We start from the raw sequence: 20521 nt of genomic DNA, 5'->3' as shown, positions 1-20521 counted from the left end.
TCCATTACAATTCATATGTAAAGTATAATGCCAAGAGTTATACTGTTCCCGTAGGAGGTGGGGGTGTAAAAGGGAGTTTATGCGCGGGGACATTCTCGGAGAAAACGCTGCAAGTCAGCGCCAGGTTCATTCATTTCTAGCTGGTGATAGTGTGTCATTTAGACAGTCGCCTACACGGCGCCAGACGCGGGAGTCAATGCTACCCTCCTGAGGAAACCATGGGCAGATTTTAAAAACGAAAGTGAAAAAGGAATTCAAATCTTTTTTACGAACTCTTATCTTGCGCACCTTGAGAGACTCTTTTAATTGAGCAACGAACAAGTCATGTTGTGAGCATGCCTGTCCCATGGCTGGGTCTTACCTTTGAAATGCCGCTGTCGGGGAACGGGGGTCGTCAGGGAATGCCGGCGCACGGTCGAGTAGTCGTGGTGAGCCGGGCGAAACGCTGCGATCGAAGGGGACAGCGGTCCGCACAGGCGATCAGCGGGGCCCCACGTTGGGCGCCAGTTGCCTCGGCCCGCAAGGCAGTCAACAGGGGTCCCCCGATATACCTGTAACGGATGAAGGGGGATGGGACAGGCTCGTCTCCAGGGAGAACATCTATATCTGGTAGTAAGGTAGCCAAGACACATAGCCTGGTCCAGTTAGCGGGCAAGGCTGAAAAGGCCAGGTTATTTCCACAAACGAATATTTGTCCATGACCTGGGCAAAGGGGGTTACTATAATTGGTTATGCTGCTACAACTAGTAAATTCTATAAAGCCGACGGGAATGTCAAAGCTATTATTTTGAGCTATGCCTTGTAAGCACGGGGAGGGTGGAAATATTGTAGGTTGGACTCTAAAAGGTAAACTAGGGTTACATTGTAGCTGTGATTTATTAAGGGTGGATATATTGACAGGAATAGCTAAAGGCATGGGGGTGCCTAGGCTCATACATAACCAGCAATCCTTGGCTAGGTGAGGGTTAGATATGTTAAGAGCTTGATGTGTGGCTATTAAAATGTCAGCAGTCTGGGTATCTAGGTCTACTCCCCGCAGTTTGGGGAAAGCTAGTAATTCAGTGGGGGGTGGATATGGTTAAATCAGTGAATTTTTTAGCCACGGCCTTGATTTCTCGAATGAGAATTAAGGCTTCTTGAATGGAGATTTTTTGGAGAAGGGGTTTTTGGTGGATTGTTGGTGGCTCGGGGTTGTTTAGAATGGGGGCCAGAATACGGGTGGCCACGGGCGGTAGGTTTGAGGGTGCATAGGGGGGCGGCCGAAAAGCTGGGAGATCTTTAAGTAAGGGGGCAGGAGAAAGAGGAGGCCAGTCAAGGTTATTGTAAGAAGCTGCCTCTTTTTCGAGTTCGGCCTCTTCTGCTGGGTTTAATTTGTCGACATGGTTATTTGAGGAATTACGGGAAGGGTTAGGGGTTTTTTTTTTTAATCTCTTCCTCTATGTTAATAGAAATTGAGGGGCAAATTGAGGGGGCCCTCGAAGGGGGCTGAGATTGATTTTTTGAAATTTCTTGTCCCTCTTTACAGAGATTTTGGGCTGAAGGGGCCCTCGAGGGGAACCGGAATTGATTTTTTAGAACTTCTTTTCCCTCTTTACAGAGGCTCTGGACATCCAGAGAATGCCCATGAGTGACTAAGATTTCTTTAATAAGATTAAAATAACTGAAGATGGTAATAGGGACAGTCTGGGGGCCAGAGACTCGATAATAGTCATTAAGGTAATCTCCGACCCAGTTCCAACACTGCGGGTCAATCGTCCCCTCTTGGGGGAACCAGGGGCACATTTTGAATATAAAGTCAAAAAATAAAACTAAATCCTTTTTCTTAACTCGAGTTCCTCGCACCTTGAGAGTTTGCTTTAATTGACTTATAAAAATATCACTTTGTGAACATGCTTGTCCCATGATTGGGGGCCTTACCTGGCCGAGTTCGCCGTCGAGGGGAGGGGCTCCTGGATCTGTCTCGCGGTCGAGTAGTCGCCGCGATCCAATCTGTGCGGGGGAAGTCACTGGCGGGGACAGCGCTTTGTTCCGGCGGCTATCAGGCCCCCACGTTGGGCGCCACTTGCTCCGGCCCGCGGAGCAATCAACTGGGGCTCGACCACCTACCTAGAACAAATGAGTTGGGGGGACAAGAGGCGCGAAGAATGGCAGCAAGACAAAAGATTCTGATCAACCTGCAAATTTTATTAGGAGGGCAGTGGAGGAAGTGCAGTGGATAGGTGGCTTCAAAGCGTGCTCTAGCCTGCGATTGGGCGGGGGGTGCATGGCGGGCGCGTGATCAGGGCACTGATTGGTGTGCCACCCGCATGTCCAGGAGGGGGAGTTCTATGGCTCCTAACTGCAGTATTTTACCCTCCCTTGGCATATGGACCTTAGGAGGCCTGGGAGCCACCTTTTTTTTTTTTTTTTAAAGAGGTTCTTCTTTCTTGTAGCTTGGTGATTTGAATTGTTGATGTGTGCCGCAATAGCGCTGACACCGTCCTGTATGTCATCCTGAGGGTCATTCCTCAGACTTTCAATAGCTGAAACCAGAAAGGAGGTGACTCAGATTCTCACTCTCCGAGGACTGTTTAACCAAACCCCCTTATTCTCCACCCACCTGGCATGCCACATTATACTATAACTTCATTTAGAAGACTTGTATCACTGCAAAATTAATATTGCTTTATTTTAGAAAACGTGTAAATACAAATTGTTTTTTGAAAAGGAAGTAAAAGCACTTGCTCCCAGAATAAACATTAATATTCTCATACCTATCCTTGTAGTATTTCTGAAATATCTAACCGAGAAACATTGTTTTACAAAAATGGGATTACCATTATTTCTTCCCATAAAATATCCCGACATACAACATAATATCCAATCACATCATTCTATCATAAGTTTTTGATGAAACCCTTAGTAGTGAGTAATTAGTTTGCTTGTGATTATTCACTGTGAATAAACGATTACTATTAAATCACTCAGTGACTATTTGTTGAGACCTGTCAAGTGCTTTTTCCTCAGATAGTCATATGGTTCACTCCCTCATTAATGTCCCCTAGCAAAGAGGCACCCAGACCTCCTCTGGCCCTTCCTGCTCTCTTGCCTTATGGAGACAGTGCTCTCCATAGTGCTTATGTAACATGTCTGTACTTGTGGAGGGCTTACTCCTTCCTTCCCCACTGGAATGTCAGCTACATGAGGGCAACGTCACCAGTGTTGGCCACTGCAGTATCCCAGTGCATAGCATGAAGTAGGTTTTCAGTATTAGAAACCAAATTTTCATGCAATTCCTATCAAAATACCAATGACAAATTTTACAGATACAGAAGACATATTTTAAAAACATACGAAACCATAAATGACCCCAAATAGTCTCAGCAATTCTGTGAAAGAAGAACATTCTTTCTCAAAGAAAGAAGTGGTTGGGATCACAATATCTGACATCAAAGTATATTACAAGGCCACTATAATCAAAAGTTTGATACTGGTTTAAGAGAGTAAAAGGCAGAAAACTGTACTTGAACAACAATTAATATAAAAAATAATTATATTAAAAACAATTATGATAATAAGCCAACAAAGAATGGTAAAAAAAAGAAAAAGAAAAGACACAGAAAAATAGAACAGAACAGAGAGCTCCCCCAAAAACTCATGTCAGTATGGTCAGTTAATATTTAACAAAGGGGAAGGAACATACAATGGAGTAAAAATAGCCTTTTCAACAAATGGTGTTGGGAAAACTGGATAGCTTCATGCAAAAAGTGAAACTAGACCTCCAACTTACACCATACACCAAAATAAATTCAAGATGGATCAAAGACTTAAACATAAGGCATGACATCATAAAAATCCTAGAAGAAACCATAGGCAGGAAAATCTCAGATATCCCACGCAGCAATATTTTCACCAATACGTCTCCTAGGACAAGGGATATAAAGGAAAGAAGAAAGGAAATGAGACTACATCAAAGTACAAAGCTTCTGCACAGGTAAAGAAAACATCAACAAAAATGGAAAGGGAGCCAACTGTACAGGAAAATGTATTTGCCAATGTTACATTGGACTAGGGTTTGATCTCCAAAATAAAGAACTCACATGACTCCTCTCACCAGGAATGTAACAGGGCGCAGCCAAGAGGGGGGGCCCCCAAAAGAGATTTGGAATGGGGTCCAGAACTCAAGTTGTCCAGGAAATTTTAAGATGTCCTCACCCTTATCCCCCACTGGTTTCAGTTGGTGGAAGAAACAAATGAAGCAGGGCCATGGAGAGCTGTTTTGTACAGCAAAGGCTTTGCAGATAACCTGTAGAATGGTCATTTAGCATATCTATAACCTTTAGCTGGTTTCGTAGATATGTTCAATAGCTGTGGCCATGCTCGGAGCCAGAGGGATGGAAGTGACTTCCACCCAAGATGTAACTGGGTGCAGGTCCCCTGAGTTACAGTGCCTGCATGAGAGCTTGGAGATGACTGGCTCCACGACATGGGGCCACGCCTGCCCAGACTCACGATGGCAGCCCAGTAAACTTGGAATCATACAGGAATGCTGGCAAGTGTAGCCGATTGTAGGAGGAGTCAGAAATGGGTCTGCAAAGGAGGACTGGCATGGGGATTTAAAACCCAGACACAGCAGCCATTTAAGGAGTACCATGCAGCTTTGCCAGAGTGGGGACTCCCCCAGCCATATGAGAAGAGGAGAGGGAACTGTGCGGCCGTGGCCGTGCAGAGAGAGAGCCACATGCTTTTGGACAGAGTGGGGAACCCCGTAGCTGGGGGTAGAGAGAAACACCATACAGCTTTTGCAGAGAAACACCACTCAGCTTTGCCAGAGTGGTGACCTTACCTTACCCTCTCCACAGCCATGTGAAGGCAAGAACCATGAGGTTTTGACCAGAGTGCAGACCCCTGCAGCTGTGGTAGAAGAGGACCATGTGGCTGTGGGATGCTCCCTTTGGCTGCGGGACCTGGGAAGCAGGAGAGACATTGCCTGGAAGAAGGGTGAAAGACTCTTGCCAGTGGACCATGAGAAGGTGCCACATGACTTTGGAGTAATTAGAGATCCTGCCTGGACGGCCACACAGCTGGCAGTGCCAGCAGCCTGAAAGACGGATGTGTGCTTCTCTTCCTGAGTTAGGATGCCCCGAATTAGGGCAGGGGGAGAAGGAAGCACGGTGGGTGTCTGTGGTTGTCCTAAAGGACTTTGACATTTTAATGAGGACATTGGGTCACTACTTTAAGTCTGCATAGCTTTAAATAAACCTTTCCTTTCCTTTTCACAAATCTCTGGCATTGAGAGATGTCTTTCCTCTGGCAGACAGACAAGCCCACTAGGTGGTCCAGACAGTATTAGTATACCGTCCTTGAGTATAGGGTGGGCCCTGTTGTTCTGTAACAGTTTTTGGCATCCGTGGTAGGGCCAAATATTGCCACCCCCTTTGGACCTCTGTTCTGTAACAGGAACACAAACAATCCAATTTAAAAATGAGCTAAGGACCTAAACAGATACTTCTCCAAGGAGGACATACAGAGGGTCCATAAACACATGAAAAAATGCTCAACATCACCAGCCATCAGAGAGATGCAAATACAACCACAATGAGATACCCCTTCACACTGGTGAGAATGGCCATCATTACAAATCAACAAGTGCTGGTGAGGTTGTGGAGAAAAGGGAATCCTAGTGCATTGTTGGTGGGAATGCAGGCTGGTGCAGCCACTGTGGAAAACAGTATGGAATTTGCTCAGAAAACTAAAAATGGAACTGCCTTTTGATCCAGTGATCCCTTTGCTGGGACTGTACCCTAAGAATCCTGAATCACCAATCCAAAAGAACCTGTGCATCCCAATGTTCATCAGAACAAAATTTACAATAACCAAATGCTGGAATCAGCCTATGTGCCTGTCAGTAAATGAGTGGACCAAAGAACTCATTTACACAATGGAACACTACAGAGCAGAAAGAAGGAACTCCTACTTTTCGAAGCACCATGGGTGGTACTGGAGAGCATTATGCTAAGGGGAGTTAGACAGGTGACAAAAGACAAATACCATATGATATCACCAATAAGTCAACCTGATCAACAAAACAAGCAAGAAAGCAAAATAGAGCCAGAAACTTCAAAGTAAAGAACAAACTGGCATGACCAGAGGGGAGAGGGAGACAGGGATGATGGGTGGAAGAAGGGGAAGAAGCAAGCAATGGAAAACAAATAGAAGACACATGGGTATGGACACTGGGGTGGGGACTGACTATGGGAGCAGGTGGGGACAGGGCAGGGGAGAGCAATGGGGAGAAAGGCAGGACAACTGTAACTGAACAACAGTAAGTTAAAAAACAACAAAGAAACAAAATTAACTAACAGAGCAATGGGGGGGAGTCAGCAGAAGTAGGTCCTATACACAACACAGGTATGGCTGTTCAGGGATGGAAGGGAACAAAGGGGTGTTAAAGGTGAGATAAAACTCTTCTGATAGATGGAGGAATAGCTGCTATGCTGTTCTTCTCCTCCACAGCCCCCACTCCCATTCCCTACCTCTTTCTCAGAACTCAGGCAAGATTAAAGAATATTGAAGCACAGGTTAGCAGAAAGATCACTGAATTAGAAATTCCAGTTCTAGTTCTTCCATTAAATCTCTTCTGTGACCCTGGACAAATGACCCAGCTTCCGAAATTAGGAGGCTTGCATATTAGGACTAGCAGATGCTTCTCTGGAGTACCCCTAACTGTAGAGGCAGAAGAGAATCACTGATAGCCTCAGGGGTCTGGGTGAGTGGCCTTAGGTCCCAAATGGTCTACAAATTCCTGGGACATTTTTATGTAAAAAAAATCATGCCTAATTTGCATGCTACTCCATAGCAGGCCCAATTATGATTTCTTCAACGTTTTACTGTTAAAAAGAGTATGATTTAGAAATAAATATGTACTAAAATATTTATAAATGAAACGATATGAACTCTGAGAATTGATTCAGAATAGTTCAGGCAGGGAGAAGGGTGTAGGTAGGGAAATAGAAAAAACAAGCTGGCCGTGAGTTTCTACTTGTTGAATGTGAAGTTTGGGCACCTTGGGTACTCAAATGCTCTGCACTGTACTTTGAAAGAACACTGTTAAAAAAGAAAAGGAAAATCTTAAACAGCCCAAGGAAAACTAGAGATTACCTAGAAGTGTTACAAAAGACAGAAGGCTTCTAATGAGCAACAAAGAAAGCCAGAAAAGAATAGTGGAATATAGTCAAAGTGCTGAGAGACAATAATTGGTCTAGAATTGTGTCACTAGCAAGGCTATCTTGCAAGAATGAGGGTACCAAGAAATTATTACAAACAAACAAAAACCAAGAGAGTGTACTGCCAAGACAGCAGCACTAAAGGAACTTCTAAAAGGTGTACTTAGGATGGTCAGGCGTACAGAAAGAATGGTCAGCATGTAACACTCTGTGAATCTAAAAGGCTTGTGTAAAATGGGGGCTGATAAAGGCCAGATTAGATTAACAGAGTAGCTGAGGAAAGGAGGAACTTGAACTTGCTCTTACAGAGTGGACTTCGATGGAAAATTGGAAATCAGATGCAAAATAAGGGAAACTGATGGAACACTATCAAAATTGAAGCAGGAGGAAATGAGACCAAGGTCACACACAGTAGAATAGGAGGAGTCTATTTACTGCACTTAGTAAATAGACTGGACTCATTCAGAAAAGAAAATAACCATAGCATCTACATTATGGGTTAGAAAAAGAGAACTCAAACATTGGCTAACAAAAGCCTGTACGTTGGGAGGGGTAGTGACTGGAATTTATGTCAACACAGAAGAGAAGATTAAAATGTTGTTTTACTTTAAATTTTGTTGAGCTCAATATGCAAGATGAAAGTCTACTCTTTTGTATCCAGTCTGAAGCAACACTTAAGCCTGTGCAGAAGGGGGCATATACGAGTGTTCATGGTAGCTTGTCTGAATAGCAAAAATTCGGAAACAACTTTAGTCATCTATCAAGAGTTAGGGGATTGAAGGTGATCTGTATGCAGCAACTAAGTGGGACAAAAAGCAAGTTGCAGAGACCATTTATATACATACATGTAATATTTTATACCACACATATATAAACCATATATTTATTCTATGTGCAAGCAGCAGAACAATATAGGACTACACAGCTTATATACTTATCAATCTCTTTTTTTTTGTAATGAGACTATACTCATGAATTTATCCTACATTTAGATTAGTTTTAAAGCATTTTAATGCAGTTAAAAGAACACAACACTGCAAGTATTTCAGGAAGCAGCAACCTTGTCTGCCTCACACAGCACTGCAGTCAGCACCTGGAGCCTGTGATAAAGGTGCAGTGACTGGAACGTTCTGTTAGCAGGGTTTTTATCCAATGAGTCCAGTGATGGATCATTTGTTTCCTTCCTCTTACTTCTGTCCACTGAAGTCCTCATATATAATATTTGCATATGAAATAATATTGGTAAATAATAATATAAATATTTGTATGTATATATAAATAATATTGGTAAAAAGAAACTTGACTTAAAATAGTAACACAGATCCTTAAGGTAGTCTCCCTTCCTCCTTCCTCTCTTGCCCCACCTCCTGGTGTAACCCAGAACCACAGAAAAAGACCCAGACTCACAGTTTTGTATGAGCTGCACATCTTCTTCATGTATGTAGTTCAGGTTAATCTTCAAAACGACTGATGCTAAGGACAGAAGAGATATAAAGTCCTTCCAGAGTTCCCGGGTCTTTGGGCCATGCCCTTGCCCCAGGCTCACTAGTGAACAAGGAAACCTGTAAACCAGTTTTAGCAAGGAATGTATCTAAGAGATGCCTTGCTCCTTACATGTCAGTGTCCTAGAGAAAGAACACTTGTGACCCAGGCAAAATATTGTCAGCAGGTGACAAGTGGAGCATGAGCCAAGGATGTTAACCTTCAGGGAATTCCCACATCCATAGAGAGTTGAGGGCACAGTCAACTCATGTGCACAAATAAAATGCATATTGCCTATATGTACTGCAAAAAATATTTAACCTTGCTGCTGATAAGGAAAAGTATTCATCAAAACAACAAGCTTCTTGTTTTTACCCATCAAACCAGTAATAATTTTTAAAACATACCACCCAGGGTGGGCAAATGTCTGGAGAAATGGATGCTCACATACAGAACTGATGACAATAACAAATGATCTAACTTTGTACAATGCAGTTTGTCGATAAGGACCAAAGTCCTTAGAATTGTGTACACCTTTTGGGCCCAGCAATTTCACTTTTAAGAAATTTATCTTAACAAAATTATCACGATGACATGCAGACAGTCAACCACTATGTCCCTGCCTATGAAAACAAAAGATGACACAGTCCCAATATTCAAAAATAAGGGCTGGTTTCATAAATGCATCTATGCAATAGAATTAAAATTACTCAGTTGAAGAGTAATGCATGCGTTCATGATACAGGTGTGTAGCAATGTTTGTGTTTTTTGAATCCTCACTGAAATCTTTGTTTATTGATCTGAGAGAATGAGAGAGACAGACAGACATCAGCATAAGGAACACCAATTGGTTGCCTTGTGTGCAGCATGACCTGAGATTAAAGCCACAACTCAGGTATGTGCCCTGACTGGGAATCAAACCTGCAAACTTCTGGTGCACAAGACAATGCTCCAACCAACTTAGCCACTCTGCCAGGGCCCAAAGTTTGTACGTTTTTAAAAGTGCTGTGTGTGTTGCATATTTTGTTTTAAAAAAATTCGAGGATGCTAGTAGTGGTCAAATCCAAACAATGGAAGTTCTAGCATTATTTATTGTCTTCTTTCAGCCCATCTGAATATTTTATGCTTTCTAAATTGATGCATATTGTCACTGTGAAACAGTTTAAAACAAAACTATTTGGGAAAATCAATGGGTTTTAAGCTGAAGCGACAGTTTTCCCCTGCCAAGTGTGTATGTGTATGTGTATGTGTATGTGTATATATATATATATATATATATATATATTTCTCACAAAGCAGCATGCCTCATGGGTAGATGCACACACAGCCAGGATTATGGCAGAGAGTTTCCCAGGCTTTTCTGACACACAGTTCAAGGTCAACCTCCCTAAACAGGTCAGAGCTGGAAAAGGATGTGACCAGCTTCATCATACCATGGTTCAGGCTTCACCCTTTAGCAAAAAGTCAAGGAGGGCTTTCCTGCTGCAGAGGAGGGAGGAACTGACAGGAGGGACCACCTTACCTATGAGGGTGACAGCAGCTGCCCGTAGGAAGGGCTGACAGCTCTTCAAAAACTCAAAGCTCTGGAGAAGTAAGTCCCCCAAGAACTGAGTTTTGCGTGTGCTCACCTGCGGAGTTAAAGAGGATTGGTGATGACTGGGGAAGGGACTCTACTAAAGACCTGCTTGCAGCCATGCCTCTCTCACCCTGTCCAGAAGCAGCATTGTTTTCTGTCTTCAGTCAGCTTAAATCATTGGAACCTGCACACTCAGACACTCCCACCCCAGCCAAAGAGCAGACTCAGCAGAAAGTTCATAAAGAGAATTCTCCCCAATACCAACATGAGAGGGGAGGAAATGACTGATGTGGAGTCAGGAGACCCAGGTTTGAATACTGGCCCTGACACTGGCTTCAGTTTCTCATCTGTAAAGTTGAAATAAAACCTGCCAGACCATCCCTACCTGACTGCAAGGCTTCCATGGGAGAATGGATGTGGAAGTGCTTTGTAAACTCTAAAGTGCTCTATCTATGTAAGGAACCCAAATTCATCATGTTAGAATTACTCTTGTTAGTCCCCAACCAACTTGCTTAGCTCTTCTATGTTTACTTTTCAACAAAGACTCCTGAAGTCACAGAAGCCACAGATCTTCAGCACCCTGATGACTAATATAAAGCCCTGAGGACTCCTGCCTCTAGCTTTTCCTGCCACCTCTAAGCAGAAGCCTCTATCCCACTGCCATCTACTCCCTTTACATGACATCCTTAGACTCTCAAGGCAAAGATTGGGATGCTATGGAGGACCAGGGGCTGGCATCCCAAACATGGGTTGTCAGAGTTTGCTGATGATCATGAGAATCAAGGAAAGGAAAGATGATGTCTTCTCTCCTCTTCACTCACTTAGCCTGTCACTGAGTCCCTAATATGAATACTGTGACCTGGCTTCCTCAGAGACTCTCACTCACCAGGTATTTGCAGGTTTCTTCCAACATGTGGAAGTGGTCCCTGAAGTTGGTATCCTCGACTATGCTTGTCAGTCGCCGCCACCCCATCACTTTGGTCCATTCAGTCAGGGCCCTTCTACAGGCCTGTGGGACAGAAACAAGGAAATCCTCAAAGCCTCACTCCTATAACCCCGCAGAGCCAGACCATAGACTAAGTGGAAGACTATGCAGGTAGGCCCCTAGGGCTTTGGTTGGGATTAGTAGCTGGGATCAGGTGAAACATGGGGCCTTGTTTATGTGAAGAGACATAAACAGCTTCAGGGAGCAGAATCATATCAGGATAAGAGTGATGGCACCTGAGAGAGGGTAAAAGTGCTCAGATCCAGCCCAGAGGATGGGACCAAAGAAGTGGACAGTGAATGCAGACCCCAGACGTGCCTCATGAAAGAGGACTAAAGGGAAGGGGCTATATCCTCTAGCAGGAAGGGGTGAATCAGCCTGAGCGTGGCAGGACAGAGGACACTAGTACCTTGACTGCATCAGTGTTGTTGTCCTGCAAGCTGAGCAACAGCGGGACTAACAAGCTGTTCATCTGTTTTCTGAGGGCAGATCCAGGCTTCAATTGTCTGACTTGAGTTAGGATGTGGCCCAGCGCAGAGGTGGCTGAGATCCTCACCTCGTCCTTCTCCTGCCATGAAAAGGGAAATGGAGGTGAAAAGACTTTGGTTTTCCTCTGGCCTTGCCTTACCTGACTTCCATACTCCCCACATGTCATTCCTCATGTCCAAAGGACACTGATGCCATTGTGTGTGCATACTGGAAAGGCAACAGGACTTGTGTGTCTCAGGAATTCTCGTTAGCCCCCCAGAGCTAATGAGTCAGTTTGTTAAGTCACAGTGCTAGGGAAACCAAGATTATAACTTCAATTCTGCCACAAACCATATTTACAATGTGTAACTGCATTCTCTTAGCGGATTTACCTCAAGACTGCCAAATTAAAAACAAAACACAGACATTATCCTACTTATGCTGTGAATAAAGTTGTTTAAATGTATATTAGGCCCTGGCTGGTATAGCTCAGTGGATTGAGCGCGGGCCTGGGAACCAAGCAACCACGGTTCGATTCCCAGTCAGGGCACATGCCTGGGTTGCAGGCCAGTTCCCAGCAGGGGACACACAAGAGGCAACCATACATTGATATTTCTCTCCCTCTCTCCTTCCTTTCCCCTCTAAAGATAAATAAAATCTTTTAAAAAATGTATATTAGCTTTAAGTCTATAAATAATTGCATATAGAGGAATAATTATATATATTAATACATATATATATCTATAGTTGGATATAATTGTTTAAATCTATATTAATAATGGTCACAAACATCCACACCTTGTACGCTTTCACGAGTATATTATATTGAACAAATATTTATTGAGCACCTATCATAAGCTAGGCACAGTACTAAATAACAGGCATGGGAGGACTAGACAGTCTGAATTCGTAGGATCTGAAAAACAGACATTTTAACAAGTGGAATATACACTTTATCATCTTTTGCACAGGGCACATTATAGCTAAACTGAGAGGTGATTCAATGGTAGTGCTTTAATGAAAAAAACAAAAACAAAAACAGGATTTAAGATGGTGGTGGAGTAGGGGGAAATTACACTCACTTCCTTCCGGGGGCAAACAGAAATTACAACTAATTTACAAAACCATCAACTTGAATAACCAGTTAAAGACTAGCTGACTAGAAGTCTTATAACCAACAATTTACAGAAGAAGCCACATTGAGACTGAAAGCAAGGGCTGAGATGCTAAAAGGGCTGGCCCCTGCACCCACACACAGCACTTGAGAAAGCAGAGGGATAGCTCACCTATAAAGGTAAACTCTTAGGAGGGAGAGGTCTCGACCCTCTAGCAGCTCCCAAGCCCAGAGAAACAGAGCCAGGAAGAGAAACACACCTAACATCGGGCTGTCAAAATTGGCAGGGGTTTTATCCACTAGGGAGAGAAGGGATTCTCCTGCCAGAAACCCAGGTGTCCTCTTAGCAAGTCAGTGCAAAGAGATAATCTTAGAAGCAGCAAGAGAAAAGCACTGAGTTATCTACAAGGAAGCTCCCATATGATTGTCAGCTGGTTTATCAATAGAAACTTTGCAGGCCAGAAGGGACTGGCAAGAAATATTCAAAGTGATGAAAATCTAGGAGCTACAAACCAAGACTACTCTACCCAGCAAGGCTATCGTTTAAAATTGAAGGAGAAATAAGAGGCTTCCCAGACAAGAAAAAGCTCATTACCACCAATTTAGTGTTAGAAGAAGTGTTAAAAAAGACTTCTTTCAGAAGAAGGAAGGAAAAAGCATAATTAGAAAAAATTAAAAGGCAATAAATACATACCTATAAGAAAACACTCTCAATGTAAATGGATTAAGTGCTCCAATCAAAAGGTACGGGTTAGATGAAAGAATCAGAAAAGATGACACATAAACCTGCTGTCTAAAACAGCCTCTCCTCAGAAGGAAAGACACACACAGACTGAAAGAGATGGAAAAGAGGTTTCACGCAAGTGGAGTCAAACAAAAAGCTGAAGTAGCAACACTTCTATCAGACAAAATGGACTTTAAACAAAGGCTACAATAAAGAGACAAAGAAAAACCATTACATAATGATAAAGGGATCAATCCAACAAGAGGACATAACTCTTATAAACACTCATGTGTGCACCATAGGGGCACCTAACTATGTAAGGCAAATCTTGGTGAACATAAAGGACAGATAGACATTAATAGAGTAATAGTGGAAAATTTTTAAACACCATTGACAATTAATATTGTCACAGCATTTCACCCCAAAGCAGCAGACTGTACATTTTTTCAAGTGCACATGAAACATTTTCCAGGATAAACCACATATTACGACACAAAACCACTCTCAGTACATTTAAGAAGGCTGAACATAAGTCAAGCATCTTCTCTGACCACAATGGTATGAAACTAGAAATCAACTACAAGAAAAAACTGAGAAACACACAGACACACATAGCCTGAATAACAGGTCACTAAACATTGAATGGGTTAACAATGAGATCAAGGAAGAATCAAAAGAGACCTTAAGACAAGTGAAAATAGATATATGGGATGGAAGACAGTGGAGGACTGAATGGAAGTCACACTGACCTCCCCCCAGGGCCAATCTGGAACTACAACTCAAGTGTGGAGAAACCACCCAGAACAAACACCTGAGCAATAGCCAGAGAGAAGCCCCATAACTTCATATAGATCGAAGAATCAGCTTTCGCACAACCCGTTTGGGAAGGAGTGTGGTACAGACTCAAGAGGGCTGGCTGGGCACCCATAGGTCGGCAGCACAGGAGGGATAATTTAGCAGCTGGCTGAATCCCCCTGACAAGAGTGGGGTCTAAAACCTAGAATTCCCATCCTAGAGCACTAGAGTCCCAAAATACACAGATAACAACCAGCAGCAAAAAGTGGCAGGGCTGCAGAGGGGGCGGGGAGCTGGAAACCCAGGAGCCATTTAAAGGGCCAACACACAAATTTGCACTACCAGCCACTTACCCTGGGCTCTGGCAAAGGCACAGGCAGAGTGGGCTGGTGATGCCTGAGAAGAGATTAAGGACTGAAGCTTGGAAGAGAGAACTGAGAAAGTAGATGCCAGGTTCTGTGCACTGAGTCATTCCCCAGAGAGCAGTAGCCATTGTTCTCAGGCAGACCACTCCTGAGCCCCTATGATAGCCCAGATCCCAGGAGAGTATCTGCCCTGGGCCTGTGGTGCTTAAGCCTGACAGCTGAGTGCAGAGTGACCAGATTAACAACTGAGGGAGACAGCCAGAGGCAGTAGGTCCCTGGCAAAGCAGGGGCAGAGTGGACTAGAGAGACTTGAGGAGAGACTAGGGATGGAGGACTTGGGGAGAGAACTGAGAGTAGCTACCAGGATCCCGATGCTGAGCCAACCCCCATATGCAGCAGCCATCTGCTCAGGCAGACCTCTCCCCTTGGAGCAGCAGCAGCAGCCTGAGGGGAAACAATAGCCTCCACCCCAGGAGGGATTCAGCTCAGCCCTCAGGTGCTTAAATCTGACTGCTGAGTGCAGAGTGACCACATTAACAAGTGAAGGAGACAGCCAGGCACAGCAGACACTGGAAGCATTGAACAGGCTGCCTAAGGTCAGACGGGGTCAACATCTGACATCACCAGAGGCAGACCCAGAAAGAAAAAACAATGGGACATATAAGAGGATACTGAGATGAAAGCCACTGTAGTCTTTTTCGTGATTTGTGATATTATCTTTCCCAAATAGCTTTTTGACATTCCTTTTTTGTCCAGCAAGTCTGTATATGTTAAGTCACTAGATTTTATACTATAATGAATTTTAATGCTCATATTTGGGCCCATTTTACCTTCCTTTTCCCTTGCAATATTTTCATTTCAAATTTTGTTTCCTTTCTCACTACAACTTGTTTCTATTCTGCACTCTTACTATTTCTCCGCCAGCCAGACACACAAAACCGATTTTCTTGTCAAGGTTCATTACACAGCCCTGCTCTTAAAATACCTATGTTCTCTCTCCACCTTTAACCATCTTTGCTAGTTGGCTGTGGGTAGGGTAGTTGTTGTTGCATTGTCTTTTCAATTTTACCTCTAGAGCTTTACTAATGCTGTATTCCATATATTAAATTTTACTGGTACCCTCTCCCAGTCTTTTTTTGTGTGTTAAATTTTAGTTTTTCCTCCTTAGCCTGTTTTTTCTTTTTCTTGTCTTTCTCCCTGACCTTGTATTTTTTTATTCTCCTTTTTCTCTTTTTCCTTACATCCCAAATTTTCTTTTCTTTTTCTTTAGCTTGGTGTTTGCTCCTCACTCTTAGTACTGCCTCTCCCTCTATCATTTTAAAAATACTTCCCATTCCTCTAAACATCACTTAGACTTTTCTATTTTTCTCTCTTATTCCCATACCACCTATATTAATTTTTCCACATATGTGGTTGATAGTACGGTGGTGGATCTTTCTCTCCAGTTTGGTTCCTATGTTTTTATTAATTATTCACTATTTTTTCTTCCTTTTTTCTCTCACTTTATTTTATATTATTTTAATGTCTTCTTATTTATTTATTTATTTTTTTGTAGCTTGGGGAAAAGTTCTTTTTCAAAAATTTTATTTAGTTATTTTTCAAGTACAGTTTTTTGTCTATTTCTCCCATCCCAGCTTCCCTGGCCCCGTGCTCACCACCTCCCTCCCATTTCCAACCCCCTTAGTTTTTGTCCCTGTGCCCTTCCTATTTGCTCCTCCAAATCCCTCCCCTTTTTTCCCCTTAAATTCCCTTCCCTCTCCCCTCTGGTCACTGTCCCCTTGTTCTCCATTTCAGTGTTAATTTCTATTTAAACCTAATATTATATATGTCCCTTCTCATACTCCATTCCTCATTGTTCATTCTTTTTTTAATTCATGAGGTAAATTTTACCTACTTTTTTCCCATTGCTCCAACTCCCAACTCTTATTAGTGCTCCTCCCTCTACCCTCTTAATCTCAAAAGAGACCTTACAGGCAAGAAGGGGCTGGAAAGAGGTATTCCAAGTCATGAAATCCAAAGACCTACATCCAAGATTGCTCTATCCAGCAAAACTTTCATTTAGAATGGAAGGACAGATAAAGTGCTTCTCAGATAAGATCAAATTCAAGGAGTTCATCATCACCAAGCCCTTATTATATGAAATGTTAAAGGGACTAACCTAAAAAAAAGAAGTTAAAAAAACATGAACAGTGAAAGGACAGCAAACTCACAGTTATTAACAACCACACCTAAAACAAAAACAAACTAAAAGGACGGCTAGATCAGGAGTGAACCATAGAAATGAACCATAGATCTCAAGGAAGGTTAGCAACAGGGGAGTGGGAGAAGGAGAAGGGGGGAGAAGGTACAGAAAATAAGTAGCATAGACAGTAGATAGAAAATAGATGAGGGGACAAGAATAGTATGGGAAATACAGAATCTAAAGAACTTGAGACACATGGTCATAAACTAAAGAGGGGGGGGCAATGGGTGGGATGGGGGGTAGGGTAGAGGGGAATGAAGGGGGAATAGAACAACTGTAATGCCATAATCAATAAAAAAATAAATTAAAAAAACAAAAAAGAAAGAAAAGGTAATCTAGAAGGGAGGCAAAAGCTATGAGAAGGAAAGGTCCAACAAGGCATATGTAAACATAGAGGTAAATCTGAATAAGTGTTGACTGTATAAAATACCAATAATGCTGATGCTGTTAAAGACCAAATTTGGGAATTATAAAAGAATGTGAAAGTAAAATATTAGACAATAATAACATATAAAATGGGAGGGTGTAATCAGAGTTAAAGCACTCTAAGCTCCTTTCATTCCTTGCATGAAGGGAAAAGATTATTTTTAGGCTTCGTTAAGTCAATTATATGTGTTGTACTTTAGAAGTAGCTGAGATATAGATGAATCAGATGTTGACCCTGCTATCATGGAGTGAGGGTCCAGGTTCTTAGAGATGAGGAAAGGGACACAAAAATAATTTAAATCCAAGGTTCAAAAACTAAAAAGTTATGGATGCCAGAAGAGCAGCGCTGTGAGCAAGCATCTCTCATGCAAATCCCATCAGCTCAGAAGTTCTATGTTCTGTAAGGAGGATAAGATGATGAGAGAGCAGGTACTGGTCTGGGAAGTTCAGGTTTCTGAACCTCTGGGTTCTTGAGACCAGGCTCCTAGCGTTCTAGGGTCCCTGTGTTTGGAAGGAGGCTAGAAGTCGTGAGCTCTCTCCACACTCTTCAAGTCTGCATGAGAAGATCCTGGGAGTCACAACCAATTCTGTATCAGTATCACTTTTCTTCCTTTAGTGGCTCCCTCAGAGAACTAGTGACAAGAGAGGAGTGGATGAGTGTGTGCTGGGCACATCTGTATGTAATAGCAGATAAATTTGGGGCCTGTCCAATGCACTGCTTCAAGTAACCACATCTCCTTTTTTCTGCCCCTCAGTGATTTCAGCCTTCCACCCCAGTCCCATATCCCTGCCCCAGAATCTTTAATTCTGCTTGAACAGTTCATCTGCAGCTTCAGCCCCTATTGTTCCCAACTACTCCCAGGTACTTAGGCCCATACATCACTGACGAGTGCAGGCAGTTGCTTGGTGATGCTACCCAAGACCAGCTTGATGTCCTTTCTCTTCCCATGGTGGGGGATGTTCTGTAGGGCCTTCACCGCCTGTACCCTCACTCGCCACTCTTCATTCCTCAGGAGTTCTTCCAAGAAGGGAACCAGGCTCTTCAAAGTTTCTGACTATTTGGAAGAAGGCACAGATCACCACAGATCATGCAACACTTCAGGGACAAGAATTTATGTGAGAAAAGAGATGGTGCCTAAGAGAAATAGACACAGGGGATCCAGGGGCTGAATATGCCAAGGACCTGGAAGCCTGGTGCTCAGGGTGTGTGGGAGGCCTGATGGCCAGGCTGTGTAAGTCTCTAGACTGGATGCTTTGCTGCCCTAGACTGAGGGGTGGGGAATGAACTAAGCCCTGAGTAACTAAGAGACCCAAGGGAAGTACATTAAATGGTTCAAAGACTTACACTTGGTTCCCACTGAGTTTCCCCATTCTTACTTTTCCTGGGTGCAGTGCTAAATTACTGATCCCACGAAGACCAATTTCCTTGATGACGAGGTCGGGCTCCATGATCCAACTGGACAGATTGTCTACAACGTCCTGCCCCAGAGTCTCAGTCACTGATTCATGACAGAGGAGCTGTGGGAACAAGGAGATTACAGCTGTGGATGGAGAAAAAAACTGGGTACCCCAATCTCCCTCAGCCCTTCCTCAGGCCCCCCCATGCAGGCAGGGCTGTAATAAGTTGCAAACAGATTCAGATCTGTACAAATGGTGTAGAGACTAAGGCCGGGGAAGATGATGCTCATAAAGTCTGCATTTCAGGCCAGATGCTGGGATCCAAGGATGACGTTGGGGGACTAGAGCTGCTGATCTCCTGCCCAGGCTTTCCCTGACTTTTTTAACCAGGCTGCTTGAGCTACAGACAGAGAAACCCCACTTTAGATGGCTCAGTTTTATTCTTTCTGGTTGCTGGGGCATGTTATTTAACATTTTGGTTAAATGTTCCTCAGCTGCAGGAAATGAATGTCAGGGGCTGGGGTCCTCTCCTCAGGCTTTCACCTCTGCATAGATGCTCCTGGCCAGGATCTTCTGATGATTATCCAGGCTGCAGAGGAGGTTCTTGACATGGTTCAGAATCTGCTGCAGAATGGCTGGCTCACAGTTCTTCACAATGCCACTGGGGTTGGAGAGGGAAATTCAAGAGTTGCTGGATGGGGGGTGGGTAGTGGGGAGAGGGGATGGGGCAAAGGTGCATTGTGCACAGAACAGGGGAAATGTGAGTGCTGAGGTTGGGATGAAGAAGGGAAGGATAAAGGCTGCTGTATTTGAGTGCTGGGCCCTGGAATACTGGGAGTAGGGGGGAAGAGTGGTATGAGGCTTGCTGGGGAATTGGTCCCCACCTTGTTAATTCTATGGCCCCTAAGTAGTATGATACAGGGTTGCATAGAAGTTCCCAGCATTTCTGATCTTCTGTGCTGGTCATCACTCCACCAAATGCAGCTGTCAGCAGAAGCTTCAACAACTCCAAGGCAGAACTGAAGGCCAGTCATCATGGGTTTGGAAAAGAAAGAGACAGATGGATAAGGTGTTATGCCCTAGTTTGCATCCTTGGGCTGGCAAGCCAGGAGACAATTCCCTACCCTGATAGCTAGGTGGGTTCTGCTTCCCTGCTCCGATAATCCCCAGCTCTCTGAAACCCATCTCCGGTGGCTCACCTACTCAGCCCTTCAACCTCAGTGCTCACTTAACCACAGAGTCTTACAGAAGAGGTGACAGAAGTATTGGAGAGCCATGGTGTTCACACTCTGCTGTCCAAGGCATAGGAAGGTTAGGATATGTCTTCACCTCCACAGCCACCCAAGCAGAATGTCTCTTCTGACTCCTTTTATTTGTTTTTACTTTTTATGTAAGGCTGCACTTGAATCAAATACTCTGAAGCGTTAGAAAGAACTAAGACAACCACTTATTTAGGAGCCCAACCTCCACTTTACTGCAGAAAACTGCAGTAGTGAGTTGCACAAGAAGGTACAGCAAGTGACAAAGCTCAGCCAGAGGTCACCCAGATTCAAAAGGCCATAACCGCATGTAGAGAATGACTCAGGTCTTGCCCTGTCATTCTCCATCTAATTGAAACTTTTCTCATGCACAGTTATGAACATAGATGTGAACCACTGAGTGAATCAGGAGAACAGCACATGAAAGAAAAGAAGGAAAGAGAAGCTTGAAAATACATGAGAACATTCCAGCATGTGATGCT

At 43.5% G+C, this 20521-nt stretch overlaps 1 protein-coding gene across 1 annotated transcript in view; it reads right to left on the bottom strand.

Annotated features, from left to right (window-relative positions):
* Window positions 1-625: 625 nt before the first annotated feature.
* LOC119043819 (maestro heat-like repeat family member 5) overlaps window positions 626-20521 on the bottom strand; it is a 45516-nt gene continuing 25620 nt past the window's right edge. Inside the window, exons 18-26 of the mRNA XM_053658797.1 lie at window positions 19665-19799; window positions 19324-19441; window positions 18760-18900; window positions 18261-18437; window positions 11658-11816; window positions 11150-11272; window positions 10210-10315; window positions 8613-8678; window positions 626-2522 (exon numbers count right to left, since the gene is read on the bottom strand). Coding sequence (XP_053514772.1) covers window positions 2335-2522; window positions 8613-8678; window positions 10210-10315; window positions 11150-11272; window positions 11658-11816; window positions 18261-18437; window positions 18760-18900; window positions 19324-19441; window positions 19665-19799 — 1213 coding nt within the window. The 3' untranslated portion in view covers window positions 626-2334. The remainder of the gene's footprint in view (window positions 2523-8612; window positions 8679-10209; window positions 10316-11149; window positions 11273-11657; window positions 11817-18260; window positions 18438-18759; window positions 18901-19323; window positions 19442-19664; window positions 19800-20521) is intronic.

Source organism: Artibeus jamaicensis, unplaced genomic scaffold (assembly GCF_021234435.1).
Source record: "Artibeus jamaicensis isolate MK-2021 breed Jamaican fruit bat unplaced genomic scaffold, CSHL_Jam_final scaffold_584, whole genome shotgun sequence".
Classification (NCBI taxonomy): Eukaryota; Metazoa; Chordata; class Mammalia; order Chiroptera; family Phyllostomidae; genus Artibeus; species Artibeus jamaicensis.
The sequence above is the reverse complement of the archived record's forward strand: the minus strand, read 5'-3'. Positions and strand labels throughout refer to the sequence as shown.